Source organism: Sprattus sprattus (assembly GCF_963457725.1).
Source record: "Sprattus sprattus genome assembly, chromosome: 9".
Lineage (NCBI taxonomy): Eukaryota > Metazoa > Chordata > Actinopteri > Clupeiformes > Clupeidae > Sprattus > Sprattus sprattus.
In genome coordinates this window covers 17,015,786-17,030,255 of record NC_137928.1, presented here as the reverse complement: position 1 = coordinate 17,030,255, position 14,470 = coordinate 17,015,786, and the positions used below count along the sequence as shown (strand labels likewise).

Sequence of the window (14,470 nt, the reverse complement as noted above, 5' to 3'; positions counted from 1 at the left end):
TCCTGTAATCAATTGAGACAAGAACATAACGATACAGTTCATAGAGATGCATTGATGTGCACTGCTCTGACTCACTTGGTGTCACAGTCAGATGTGCTCTGTTAAACCTTTTATCACAACTCTCTGATGCCTAGTCTGCCACTGCACTGGAGAACTGTTCATTGTCCAGTTACTCCCTATAACAGACATACTGCACGCACAATTATTAAATGTCTTGTATGCACTAACCCAACATCCTACCGCTTGATGTCTGAAAAATGAATGAGGTGAAGTGAGGTGCAGCTTACTGATGATTTCAGAGATGTAAATCTCTGTGCAGCACTAAGGCATCTCTGGTGAAGTCTACAGACTGTGTGTGCTATGGAGTGCACAAAGAGAAAAACACACTGGGCGATGGGAGGGCCACATTCACACGCTCCTTGTGCTTTGGAGAGGTTTGCCTGCACAGCGGTGCGCTGCTTAAGCACACACATATGCCACTGCTGCCCTCAAAGGCAGCTCCCGCCTCAGACTGTGCCCCTGCCATGAGATGCTGGTTGTCTTAACAATTGAACACAGGCACTGGCTGGGGAGCCCAATACTGAAAATAGTACCTGTGGCCAGGAAACACACACACGCCTAGGTCTCCAGAGAACATGACCTGTGTGCAATGCTGTTATGTAGTACAGAAAATCTGCTTGTAAAATAGCGACAGACTATATCTGTGAGATTTTCACTACTGTACTCCTGTACATCAGCTGAATGGAATTGTACTAGATATAGGTTTAGAATGGTAATGATGTAAACACAATCTAACTGCCATCTCACATTACCTCTCACCATAATGACTAGCCTGAGTGAAGTTCAAAAACCGGTTAGCCATATGTAAATAATAATTTTAAAAAAATGTACCAACATACAACAGAACAGGTACAATATAATTTGGCCATTTAATCCTTTTACTTAATAACGCAACATAATGGCTACATGCTTGCTGTTTTCAGTTTCAAAGTTGTAATTTTTATCCTGATAGCAGGTATGAAACTTGCTTTTTTGACTCATATCCACTGGCCCGGCAACGTTCGCTCAAACATAAATGTGGGGGGAAAAGGTTATGACCGTCCATGGAGCAACAAGTGCAACGCATGATAAACAAGCAGACGCTGCTACAACAGGTGCCATCGGTCAAGTCCTCACATAAAATCCGGAATAAAAGGACGCACGGGTAGCTTTCCCTGTCAGTTCACATACCCCCATACCCCCCAAAAAAACAACACACACTTACTACCAAAAGTCACGATAGGGTTAAACGACGACTGAAAATAGCGCTTAATCGGCAGCTTACCTGTGACTGCAAAGCGAGAGAGACTAGAAAAAGCATGGTCCTCGTCTGCCCTCGTTCCGGGTGTCTTGTTGTTGTTCTTAAGCCATTTCCCAAACCTCTTCCCCTCCTTTCCCCCCAGAGTTGACCCTTCTCTACGTATCTTCCCATAACAAGGGCTAAGCTTTGTAGACTTAAACCGTGCGTCTTGGAACGGTGGAGGGTCCCGTTTCCTTGGTTGGTTCTCATCGGTTCACTTACGGTCTGGTCATCGTTACAGTCTGAGAGATAGTGACGGTAAAGGTGAGGCCGTAGAAATTGTGTGCAGAGGTGGTCAACCTGCCTGGTTGCCTGGAACCTACACTTAGCAGTATCCAGGGTGGGTCTACTCAAGGGAAAACACTGCCCCCACCACTGCCTTCTCTGTTCCCTCCACCTGCCGTTAAGAAGCTTTGAGCGTCCGACCTGCTGGCTCAGTGACTTGAGCTCTCATCCCATTTACTCACTCTTTACAACGCGACTTTCCCCCCCTGCGTTTAACACCCGCACGCTGCAGCTTTCACTCGGCGCGCCCAGACGACTCGTTGAGTAGACAGAGCAAGAGAATGTATCAGATCCGCACAGCATGTGTGGAGTGGTGCTGCGAGTGTTCGCTACTGTGGAAGTGAGGGTCTGGTAGGCGCACTTTGTGGGAAAAGCCTGACGGTGCGGAGCGTTTAGTGTGTGAGGAGGGTGTGTCCTCGGACAGGGGATATCCGTCAACTGTGGCTGGTGTGTGCAGTCAGCTGTGCTCTGGTTACTTCTTTTAAAATGTCATGCCACAGGTAGGCACAGATTGCTGCACTTAGTGTAACACAGTTGTTTAAATAATGTTGATGCATTTATATGCCCTGTAAAGAACAAAGGGAGTCTTCTTTCTTACCTTCTTTCTTTTAAGTTAAAAAGAAACATAATTTCCAGTTGACCTAATTGAATCAGACATATACTTAAACTGGGTTCAAACCAGCTCGAACCACGAAGACTATGTACTATCATCTAAAGTCTCAATACGTTTTTCACGGGTGTGTTGTCCTATTATGGAATAATGGGTCCGTCTTAGTCGCAAACTCTGGTTAATCTTTGGTTTAGATCAAAGAGCTGCCGCGCCAATTAAGTCCCTGTCAAAGAGTGGACAAAGACACTGGCAGCAGCTCGTTACTACGCTTTCTATGGGGGAGCACAGTTATGAAACAGCTTGTTATCACCGCATCATAAAAGTTGAGAAGGAATTCTTTCACTGACTCAACTATTAGGTCTGAGTGAAAACAAAGAGCAGCAGAACTGGGTTACTTCGTTGCCATTCTAAGGCTTGAGGGGCCCTCTTAATGGTCCTAAGACGCTTGATTGAGCATTTTGCTTGTGGACGCCGCACTAGCCCCCCTCTCCCGACATTACTGGGAGCAGTAGGCAACAATCACGACGCGTGATCACGGAGGGAGTAAGTAGATAGTGGCCTGCTTCCGTTGGACGCTCGTAGGCCTATGTGACTGACCACTCTGCTCAACAGCCCTCGGACATATAGTCTTACAGGGGAGAGTATCCAATTAAAATGAAAACTGCAACTACAATTAAGACTTTAATGTTTCCTATTTTGGTATAGTCAGATGTTTTTCCTTTACCGACCAGTTCCTGCTCGTGTGTCAGTCCAAAGTCCATGCACAATGTAACAGCTTTATGCTTGAAATAATGAGCCAATTTTACAGACTCTCCACACCCACCCCCTCACTCTTTCACAATCCCTCTCCCCTTTTTTCCGTCTCCGAGCTTTGTGACTCCTGGGATGGACTTGTTGCTGACGCTGACGTCCCTGGCAACCGCTTGTTTCTGAGAGTGGTGACCCATGGTCAGAACAGAGGGCTCTTCAAGCAGGCAGCGGTGATTAGCATATAGCGGCACTGACCTCGGACATGCTTTGAATTTTAATGGCCACTCGCGCTGAACCAAAGCATGTGGGAGTAGATCACAGATGTTTTCTATTTTTCTCGGGAGACTAGAGCACAGACAAGACAGGTTTGACATTTGTCACAGAAGGACATTAAAGATCAATCACTACGGAGAGGCTCTGTCCAGTAAGTTATAGGCACTTAAGAAATTGTCGCCATCTGATGGACGCTATGTTAATCGCGCAGAGATGTAGCCTAATTAGGGGCGTTTACGCAGCACCTGTCAGATTCAGCACCCGTGGTGCAGCAGACAAAAACAGCCCAGCGAAGACCACAGGGCATTCAAAGCACGTGGTTTAGTGACAAACCTGAGTAACCTCTGTGAACTCATATGTGGTAAAAGTCCTTAAAGAACAGCACTATAGCTTTGAATGGGGAATGAAGTCATAGGGCTCTTGTATTAGAAGGTTTACCACTTACTCTGAGTTCATTAACCCAGGTTTGACACTAAACCACATACTTGAAATAGCCTGCACCCCTTGTGACTGAGGCACAGCATCCAAACCATAACTTCAGACCCGAGACCAACGAATAAAGGGGTAAAATGTGTTAGCAGTAGGACATGCTATTGAACCAAGAAGGGAGAATAGGCCTACTGATGCAACAAATAATATACTTGGTAAATGTCACAAATTGAAATGAATAAAATATACAGTTTGGGTCCCCTTAGGCCTACACTTAATATCTATCATGTGAACATATTGTGTTGTCACTTTCTTCCCCGGGAATGAAATTGGCCTCCTCATATCTCATTGCAAATGTAACGCCCTACACGGTCATTATCCTACGCACTGCTTCCTCGTGCAACTCAAAGACTGCAGTGTTGGTCGACCAAAAGTGGCCAGGCATGTCGCCAAGAGTTTGGGACACAGAAACACACACACGCACCAACTCTCTTGCCGCCCCAGCAGTTAAGGTCAGCGTTTTCTCAAGGCAAAATAGGGGACTGAGCAAAGCTTGGGAAAATGGAAAGGAATGCACATTCATGTGCACCATTAAGCTGTCCTGCAGGGAAGAGGCAAGTTTCCCTGTTCACTGGTAAATTTGCCTTAAGCTCATCCTGAAATCATTTTTAAGCAGCTTCATCTATGTACACAATCTCTATATTCAGAAGCTCCATATAGTTTACACAGACTATAAAATTGTTTCAGACCAGACCATCTAAATAAGCACCCAGTCAATTCTTAAGGCTACATAACATGTTTGTGGCACGCTGTTGGCTCTGGGGGGGACGTCTCATCAGCCTGCTTGTGTGTGGCCTCTGTCGCCTCCAAATGCATGTGTGTGGTGTTGTGGGTCGTGCTGTGTGATAACAAAACTGACACTGACTGACTGACTGATGCTACATGACAGCTAGAATTTAGGGCCACCTTTCATTTTTTTAATGCTTGCTTTACATGTGTTCAGTCCATCACTGATATCTCAACATCTCAAAACGCTGGCATTTTTTGCACTTTAATATTAAGTAGTAGTCATATCTGAAAGTGACAGATTTATCACTGTTGGCTGCTTTTGTTTAATAACTTTTCAACACTGAAACATGCTACCTTGTTTTGAAACGGGTCTTAAGAGAACCTCTACAAATTAAATACTGTTTGTCAAACACAACCCTTAACTATTCTGCTCCAATCAGAAAGTCCCATCAATGAACATGTTGCTTTTAAAGGAACTGCTCTGATAATTTCAGGATGATCCTCCATCTGACTGCAGCTAACTGGGGAATCTACACCCATTCCCAAGCTGCTTTTGAGGGCAGTGAAACAGGACATCCTTCAAATCCCCCCCTCAACAGGACCCAAAATACTGGGACACTAATGAGGAATAAGGTCACCCGGTGATTGCAATAGGAACTGGGACTGCTACATTAAACTGTCTGGGGACTTTCTCTGGCTTCAGGACATCACAAACTCAACGTGGGCTCTAAGCAAATGAGAGCAAAACTTTTGAAGGTTAGGGCTCGCTAATGAAATCTATCCTGTGAGCAATTGGGCCTCTCAGGAATGGTGCATTCACACACGGCTCTAGACAGGAGAAAAATGCGACCGCAACCAGCAACTGAAAATGCCAAAAGAAGGTTAAAGAGGAAGTCTTTAGAGAAATTCAGAGGCAGAGATAGCCTCAGGCAATCATGCTCTCTAGGTCCTGTGCTGTGAGACGCGTGTACATAAGTCTTATACATACCAGTTTGATGAAATGTTCAACCCAATTTTCTAAGATGACAGTAAAACTCTGATGCCAGCAATAGCTTCAGTTGCTTGAGATACATTTGCTTGACTCCTTTAGAAAGCCAAACCATCAATATTTGGCTATCAAACTATATGGGCACACAACTGCATAAGGTTAAGGGAAGATTATTTATGACAGTATTATTACAGACAAGAATGACTCACTCCTAGTTAGTTATGCTTTGTTTTTACAGTTGGAGAATTAGTGCTGTTTGAGCAGTATACACAAATAAATCTAATTAAGTAGTGCAAACTCTCTGCAATTCTCCTTTGTAGGTGCACCACCTTGAAGTGACATAATTCTAAAAAGCTGTGTTCTATGAAACATGTTGGAGACAAGAATAATTTAAACACCAGAACCGCACTTAAAAAAGAAAAAATATCTTTAATTAAAAAACAGAAAAGCTCCAGGTACAGTGTCTGGCGAACCAGACTCTGGGTGCAATGCTTGTAATCAACAGAAAAGGAATCAAGTATAAAAACCTAAAAGAAATATGTACTTACAAACCACACCATAGATGCTGCTCTTCATGCTGTCAAGACGAGACCAAGAAGCTGACCGCTTTAAATGAACTGGTCAATACCAGTCATCACCTACTAAGCCTATCCACCATATTGACTGTTGCAGAATTGTACATGGTATTATGCAGGGCATTTAAAGGAGAAACTTGACCGGTTCTACGTGTACCTACAAACACCCCAGCATCCTCAAAGGTCATTCCAGTCTCATTTGAATCAAACCAGTAGAGCACAGAGATGATGGACTACTAAATGAATATTTGAAAGTGGTCACTTTCAAATATTCCTTTAAAGGATCAATGTGCCATTGGTTGTAGCAGCAGGGAGTTCTTGTGGGCCTGCCTACTGTCTGCATGCTCGATGAGGATTGGGAAGTGATAATAGATTTGCTTGTGACAAATCTATTTCTTGGCAAAGGAGATCTTCATTGCATTGGTCTGTGTGATCTTAAAGCCCTGCAGGGCCTCTCTAGCAGCACCTGCCTGAACCTCATTATCAAACTCCACGAAGGCGATGTCGTGGCGCCCGGGGACCAGACGCACTTCTTTGAATCCAGGGAACCTAGAAGGAAAATGGGATATGTTGTTACCGTGCATAAAACAACAACATGTTACAGACTATGTGTGCATAATTCAGAGATGACAATGTCAATTTGTACAGCTTCCATAAAGATGGTCATGGAAATAAATAGTGCACTGGTTATGATCCTGAGTTTTGCTAAACACTACAGCAGAGAGAACCGAAATACCCATTACATTTATTCTTTAACATATTTGCATACATTTTAAAACAGCAGGCTTATGAAGATTAACTTCAGAGGCCACCACAAACACTGGCTCTGACGAGACAGGCAGGAGAGCTACTCACTGGTTGAAGAGCATGGACAACATAAGCTCGTTCGTCTCTTCTGGGAGGTTGGTAAGGAAAAGGATATGATTGGGAGGGTTTTCTGATACCTGTTGACAAAAAGGAGAAGCCTGCATAAGCACAAGAGTCAACAGCCTTCGAGCTTATAGTACACCAACAAGTCAGAAGCATCCTTACTGCTTGTGGATGCGGCATCTGGCCAGGCATTTGTCCAGGCATCATCTGACCAGGGGGCATAGCACCAGGGGGCATAGCACCAGGGCCCATGCCAGGGGGAGGCATCATACCAGGAGGTGGCATGTAAGGAGGCTGTCCTGGCATTGGCATCATCCTGGGAGCCTGGTTCATCGGTGGCATACCCTGACAGATATAAAACATGAAGTAATTAGTGACGATGTCCATTCCAAGATACTGGAGCAGATCTGGTCTTGCCCTGTAAACATATCGGAAGAAGTTGGATCATAATGATCAGCCAACATAGCTTAAGACAGCAATAGTTTACTTGAAACTACTCACTTAGATGCGTTCATAATGAGTTAATTAACCATTCAGCAAGGGAATCTCGAACATTCTAATACAAAATGCGAGATTCTAAAATTCCATGTTATATGTGATGGACCCAGATATTCTTTAAAACACCAACATTTTAAATACAGTGGTATGACGGTCTTTGCTGAAGGCTTAGGTGGTATCTAGATTAGTCTCGTGGACTCAGACATACACTGGATATTAAGTGCATTTGAAACATTCTAGACCAATTCACTGCAATAAAAGCTGAGATCAAAGTGGCGGTGGAGATTCAAACAGAAAAGCATTCACATACAGGCATAGCTGCAGGAACTCCTTGGCCAATAGGAGCAGCAGTAGGGACACCCTTTTTCCCTCCGGGGACCTCTGCGAGCTTGGGCTTTTTCTCCTTCTTCTTGCGGTCACGCTCCACAAACGTTCCCTTCATCTTTGCTATGATATCGGAGTCTATCTTGGAATACTGTATACGCTGTTGGATAAGTTATGACAATTTAGGCAAAGCAAAGGACCAGTTATTCAACTTAAAAAATGTAGATCAGAGTTAAGTTAAACCAATAGCACAAACATTAGCATGGCAATAAGGGAACTTGTAGGGCTTGTTAGAAGATCTAGACTATGTGGCTTTTAAAGTGATGTGACAACATGGTTGATCTGGTTCATACCATTGGTTTATCATAGAAGGGGAAGCCCTGCATAGAGCGCAGAGCATTGGAGGCACTGTTAATTTCCTTGAAAATAACAAAGGCTTGACCCCTCAGTTTGACACAACGGGAGACCAAAATGTCCAGAATCTGCCCAAACTGGGAGAAGATGGCATACAATGACTTCTTCAGCTCTGGGGAGTAGATAAAAAGAGGAAACAAATATGTGATTCGATGAGCAGCAGGTAATCCCATACTGTAACCAATTACGTGAGCGCATTTCTTACGGTCTTTACACAGCTTACCATCTTTTTTTATCTTCTCATTTAAATTGTTGATGTAGATTGTATGATTGAGTCTCACGTCCTGGGCAGCCATTTCCTGTGTGCATAGGAATTAGTTGAGTCTTGTTACCTGTCCTACAGCTAGATTTAAAAACGATTTGAAATAACTAGACAGACTGCTGGTTGAGTAAAATTGACCGCTCGCACGTGAAAGATCATAGATGACATACCTTAGTCTATTTCAAGTCACACAACGATAGCCTGTTACTATAAAATTACGTTACTGTATTCCCACCCACACAAACAGAATACAAACCTCTCAATACTACAAGGTAACTTGTCTTGAAAGCTACCAAGCTAGCTGTGGACTTAACAATCAGCTAGTTTGCTAGCGATATTTAGCTAGCAGGTTACTGAATTGCTAACATTAACTGGCTAGCTTTGCCGACAAAACTAAAACTATATAACAGTTACTTCAAAATGCAAACACGAACAAAGAACACAACATTGTAATGAGTCTCGCTAGACAATATATTTCCTATCATTGCCATGAATTAAGAAATAAACTCACGATGCCGTTCCAGCGTTTGAATGGAGCTCTGCCGCACGCAAATGAGACCGTCGAGTGAGGCAAAAAGCAGGAGGAAATGAGCAAGTGAGGTATTTGAACATGGACTATTTTGATTGGACAAAGCTTTCGGTGTGAATTCATGGATTGGTTTACGGTCTAATTTCCTGTTAGCGATTGAATTACAAAGCTTGCCATTGGACAGAACATCAACCCTGTTATTTCATTGGATTTCCAACAATGAAAGTCCTACACGTTCTTTTGGATTCATCTTAACTGAAGAGTAAAACCCACGGGTTTGTAATCGTTAGATAAACTTCAGCATTGTGCATGTGGATTTCTTTAATGCCGATGGAAGTGAGCCGACGACTTTCACTGTTGTGATTTCATATTTCTACGGAGGCTCCCATGTATTTCCTTATTAGGGCATCGTCCCCTTGACAAGATTAGCCCTTCATGTCAAATCGTGTGTTGATGTCTGACTTGATACAGTGTAATTAGCGTACGTTACTTTGTTTCCCTTCTAACATGAGTGTTATTCATCCATTGCGATTTGCCATTATGTTGCATTAGCCTACAAGTTCTTTGCATTGACCAAATGTTCTACGGAGAAGGTGTTCCGGGTTTGGTCAACAAATGTTACACGAGTTATTAAAGCAGCAACACCGAGTGTCTCGTCCAAAACTAGTAAACTTAATACCTAAAAGCCATGCAATAACCTTGCAAACACCACCAACAGCCCAGATTACACTGCTAGAAGCTTGTCAACACACTAACTGGTGTCTTTTGGCAGTTTAGCTGGTAATGTCATTCTCAGTGGTCCCTGGAAAAGTGGGTATACTCCTATTTATTTTTAAGCAACCCATACAGCACAGGATAAACGCCCTGTTTTGAGAAGTGGTTATACGCAATGCTAACTGAAATATAAGTGGGTATACTCCGTATACCTGCGAATACCCTGGACTACACCTCATGCTTGTGAAAGCTTTTCCTACATTTTTACAGGGTGTACCTGCCCGTTACACAAAACTACATTGGGCATATCCTGGATGGCTAGTGGGGAAGGCACAGGTGTTCATCTGTCCTTCACATGACCATATGCTATCAAAATTAGTTTGAGGATGGTACCAAAACTAGTTGCCTGTAAAACCATATCTCAAAAAGTGTCAAATTGCTGCATAGTGTCATAGTGATGGCATTTTACGCATTTAAACAGATAAACCTGAGTAAACGTTAAATTATGCTTTTAGCCTACTTATTATTTGCCTTTTCTTCCTGGTGGAGTGGTTGGTGGAAAACACGCAGGCGTACATTTTTCAGCTCATGGAAAAACTTTGTGTGTGTTTAAGGTAGCAATTATGTCAATGGAGCATCCCACTTTGCCACCATCACTGCTTCCTCCTCCTCCACCACCTCCACCTCCTCCTCCCACAGCACCAGGTCCCTCGGTACCCGGGAAGAAGAAGCTCTATCAGGCCATTGCTGAGGGAAAGGCCCCTGTAGAGGGAGACCATGAGGAGGCTCTGTGCCTTCTCAGGCAGAGGGAGAGTGGGTAAGAACCCATTTCAGAGAGTTGCAGAGAATTGACATTTATTTTCATACATTGTAATTTTAGAAATGAAAAAGCACACTTGAGTGAAGTGATGTTGCTTGGGATGGAGAGCTGTCAGTCATTGTCTTATTATGGGCAGGTTTGGACAGGTTTAAAAAACAAAAACAAACAAAAAAACCTGAATTTGCCCTAACTGTGCTCCTTTAGCATTAAGCAATAATACATTGGATATTTGGTCATTAAGAAATTAGCAATAATATGTTGGTTAGAACCCACTTTGGCAACTCTGACTTGTAAATGTCTTTCTCCTTTAGCTTTAGAAAGGACCTTCAGTGGTTGCTGCTCAACAAATACATGGCATCTCTTATTCAGGATGGTCCGCAGTGAGTAGTCATAATCTGTAATAGTCTCCCTCCTTTGTCAAGTAGCACTAATCATTATTTAACTTCACATTATGTAGTTTGCATATTGGAGGTTTCTGACATTTTAGGTGATGTGCAAAACAAGACCTGCATAACCTTAAATGCCAACTCTATTTGTTTTCTGGTGAACCTCTTACATAAAGTGTCAAATAAGCGTTTGGAAATGATGCATAGAGATTGTATCATTGTTTTTGAACTTGAACTACATATGTCTGTGCTGTTGTGATACTTTTCTGCCCAAGATGTGGTTTAGTGGCCTTGTGGATGGCATCACAACTGCTACAGCCGGCAAGGTGCATTTCAATGGACATGGTAGTTCAAACAGCACTGACAAAGGGCTATACTGCACAAGGGGAGATGTTTTCAGGTGAATAATATCAATAGGAGAGGTTATGTATGAAGTCCAATGCACAGTGATATGATTTCCCTGTTTGTTAACTCAGATTCACTTTGTGAATAAATAGACTGTGAAATCACAGCGCAGTGGACTTTATGTATCATTCTTTATTCATCATTGTTCTAGAAATGTTTGGTATCATTATAGATGCCCAATGAAGACCGATGCAGCTCTATAAAATGCAGCTGTGTCTATATCTGTCTATCAGCCAAGGACATGGCCTTACTTGCAGAAGAGGTTTGTGGGTGTAAAGCTGAGCTGCTGAAAGGGGGAATGGGTGGGGTCAACACCACCCGGATCGTGAGGCATCTAATCGAGGGACAGCCTGTTCTCATACCGTATCCTGAAGAATCTCACTTTGATACTATGTGTTATTAGAGCATGAGATCAGTGTCCACCTTTACACAGTGTGCCTTGACAGCTTTGTCACAGATATGATGAGGACTTCAACCATGAGCCTTGCCAGCGCAGAGGTCACCGGGCACACTGGGCCGTGGCATCAGGTGAGTAACTGGCCTGATGGTGCACCCCAGCCATGTGCTGTTGTAAAATGTACGAAATAGCTCCACTTTTCACCCAGCACGCCTATGAGACCTGCCTTTCTCTGGTTTTTATGTTTAATACCTCTTTGACCCCTAGGTATATTGGTGGGATTTACCATTGACATTCTGGACATGAAGCAGCTCCAGTCAGACCCTACTCTTCCCTGGGTCCTCATGCCTCGTGAAGGGGACCCTCCTGTATGGTCCATGGATAGTGTGCAAGATGTTTATGTGTTAGCCAAACAGGGCAAAAGCCTACGATATCAGTTGTGGAACTTTGGAATAGTGACTGAAAGCAATCTGCAGCTCAGAGAGTTGGATCCACAGCGGGCAAAAGATGGGACTAGCTATGTGCTGCCCCCTGGTGGTGTGGAGATTGGACTGGCTGGCCAGGTGGTGCTGCTCCACACCAAAACACCGGTTTCCTGAGGCATTGTCATGGCCTGGAGTGCTTATATAAGCATGCGGGTGAAGAAGAATGAGGATGAATTTCAATAACAGTGCAAGAAATGTATTGTTTGTGCTTTTATGGTGAAGAGATGGATAAATAGCATAGTATTCCCCCCCTCCCCCCAAACACACAAAAGAGACTATTTGCTGAACTTCATATTTTATTACATTTATGGCATTTTATTCTGTGATAGAATGTAACTTTTGTTACTAATGTAGTCCGAATCCATTTGGTGTTCAGAATAAAATGAAAAATAAGAGAAACTTTTTTTTTCAAACTGTTTTCCAGTACCTGTTACTAAGAACAGCATATGCCATTAATGATTTCTTCACCTCAAATGTATCAAAACACTGGTGGTGGTCACCAGATCCTAAATCAGATTTATGTACAACAGATACGATGTGTACCACACAAGATGGCAGTCAGAACATTTCAGAAGAAAGGTGTAGACACAAAGAAGCATTGTGTGTCTGAATTCATGAAGAGCAACCCATGCCTGTGTTGTATCGGAATTAATTGGAATCCATTCAAAGCTTATAGTTCCAGTTTATTGTATTGGCAGTCAGAGATAGCAGAGCCAGACTCAGCATACCCATAACAAAGTCTTGTGCAAAACATCTCAATACAGCCAACCACTAGCTCCTGAACTCACACTAAAATGGTCAGGGATGTCGAATAGAAAGCATGAAATCTAGTTAGTTTAACAGAAAATATACAATTACTGCAATTAAGACCAGTAAAGATACATAAGAAATATAATACTTAGCATCATTTGTAAACAATACATCATCAGCTCCAGAGGAATGTGTGCTCTACTTGAGTAGTTCCTTTGTCTTGGTTTAAGGAATGTTGATGGAGAATGTCAAGTATTAGAAGGTTGGATGACAGACCAGCTAACTCAAAACAGTTCTGAACAGACTTGAAACTGGTAACACAATACATAGTTCAACTCTGTAAGGGGCAGGCAGACTTTTTTAATATCTAAAGCATACTTAAAATTCTGTCCCTGCCAATGACATTCAAGGAGGTTTAGTTTTGTCCCATTTATATAAAAAAGGCACTGTAAGCGTAAAATGTGTTTGTGGTGTACCACAACTGCCATGATCGTAAAACAAATGAGGAACAGTTTGAACTGTAAAAATCCCATATAGAGCCAGTGCAGACTTGAAAAACTGCACTGAACACACACCCAACCTAAGGCACGTTAAGCAACAAAAAACATTCCAGTCTATAAATGACACTGCATTTGAGGAGGACCACTGTTTCCATATACAGATATTTCACTGGCAGCCAAAAGTAGTTCATTCCAGTTTTAAAGTTATTAGTGCAGTTTTAGTGAGACTTGATGAGGGTAACCTCCAGGACTTGAGCCATCTAGAACAAGTAAGACCATTGCCTAGCTGAATTGCAAAAGTATTCGAGTGTCAATGCATCTCAAGGTATAAATAAAATAATTAGTTGTGTTAAGAGGGGTAATAATTTAAATCCAACATATCAACAACAACAACCACCACCACCAACAACAACTGGAAAACTACATGATGGGTGATCAGAGTATGCAAACCTTGAGAAGGTATTTCAACTAATGAGTTTTCCTAAAGTAGACTCTACCTAACCTTAATTGGGTTTAGACTGGAAAAAAGAATGATACTTGCTACCTGCCACTCTCCCAAGATGTGTACATCTTCTGTAAGCTAAATTGAATTTGTTCAGAGGCTTCTTAAAGGGAAAGATGGTCCCTGTCCAGGTTATCTTCTGGTCCTGAGGTTTAGGTTTTGTTTCGATACATTCTGACACTGAACCTCTGAGCTGGTTACACCTAAAGAAAAAAAGCTTCAAAAAGACTGAAGGGCTGTCTGCTGAGGCTACTGAAAAAATCAAACCAGCATCTAACATAGTAGGCTTATAACTGAGGTATTTTCAAAATCACGGTTAAGGCAGCAAGCTTTCAAGCACAGATGCCATCTTCCTGAACAGTGGTGCTTCTTTTTTAGCAGTCTTTCTCTTACTTCAGAAACACAGGTATCTGGCTGTAACTTCTTGGCTACTTCCAGAGTTGTGTTTGCTGATAAACATCTAGCCTGTGCCACACCAGTGAACTGAAAGACCCCATCTGAGGGTTTCTCCCCTTCCAATAAGGCCTGGTACATATCCTTTTGATTACCGGTACACAGAGCTCAGAGTCTCAGATT

At 42.7% G+C, this 14,470-nt stretch overlaps 2 protein-coding genes across 3 annotated transcripts; one reads left to right on the top strand and one right to left on the bottom strand.

The window, feature by feature from the left end:
- Positions 1-5,872: 5,872 nt before the first annotated feature.
- On the bottom strand, positions 5,873-8,959 carry snrpa (small nuclear ribonucleoprotein polypeptide A). The gene is made up of 7 exons (XM_080845292.1): positions 8,918-8,959; positions 8,368-8,443; positions 8,084-8,256; positions 7,717-7,890; positions 7,071-7,253; positions 6,894-6,982; positions 5,873-6,587 (listed from the first exon to the last, which is right to left on the bottom strand). The coding sequence occupies exons 2-7, from the start codon at positions 8,438-8,440 to the stop codon at positions 6,428-6,430; spliced, it is 852 nt and encodes a 283-aa protein (XP_080701418.1). The 5' UTR covers positions 8,441-8,443; positions 8,918-8,959; the 3' UTR covers positions 5,873-6,427.
- A 196-nt stretch (positions 8,960-9,155) lies between these two features.
- Positions 9,156-12,497, top strand: actmap (actin maturation protease). Of its 2 annotated transcripts, none has more exons than XM_080844393.1 (7): positions 9,156-9,210; positions 10,264-10,466; positions 10,781-10,849; positions 11,131-11,255; positions 11,494-11,623; positions 11,718-11,788; positions 11,925-12,497. In XM_080844393.1, the coding sequence occupies exons 2-7, from the start codon at positions 10,273-10,275 to the stop codon at positions 12,254-12,256; spliced, it is 921 nt and encodes a 306-aa protein (XP_080700519.1). In that variant the 5' UTR covers positions 9,156-9,210; positions 10,264-10,272; the 3' UTR covers positions 12,257-12,497. The 2 variants fall into 2 exon arrangements, with proteins under 2 accessions (XP_080700519.1, XP_080700520.1); XM_080844394.1 differs by lacking the exon at positions 9,156-9,210 and adding an exon at positions 9,318-9,416 and having other exon boundaries at positions 10,268-10,466.
- The last annotated feature ends 1,973 nt before the right edge of the window (positions 12,498-14,470 follow it).

What these genes read in the sequence shown, in the direction of transcription:
- actmap (XM_080844393.1), top strand. Translation starts at nt 10,273, where the DNA reads ATGTCAATGGAGCATCCCACTTTGCCACCATCACTGCTTCCTCCTCCT. An exon ending in ACAAGGGGAGATGTTTTCAG is followed by an intron (nt 11,256 to 11,493) that starts GTGAATAATATC and finishes TCTGTCTATCAG; the next exon opens with CCAAGGACATGGCCTTACTT. An exon ending in ACACTGGGCCGTGGCATCAG is followed by an intron (nt 11,789 to 11,924) that starts GTGAGTAACTGG and finishes TTTGACCCCTAG; the next exon opens with GTATATTGGTGGGATTTACC.
- snrpa (XM_080845292.1), bottom strand. Translation starts at nt 8,440, where the DNA reads ATGGCTGCCCAGGACGTGAGACTCAATCATACAATCTACATCAACAAT. An exon ending in TGAGAAGATAAAAAAAGATG is followed by an intron (nt 8,257 to 8,367) that starts GTAAGCTGTGTA and finishes TCTACTCCCCAG; the next exon opens with AGCTGAAGAAGTCATTGTAT. An exon ending in GAGTTCCTGCAGCTATGCCT is followed by an intron (nt 7,254 to 7,716) that starts GTATGTGAATGC and finishes TATATCTGTCAG; the next exon opens with GGTATGCCACCGATGAACCA.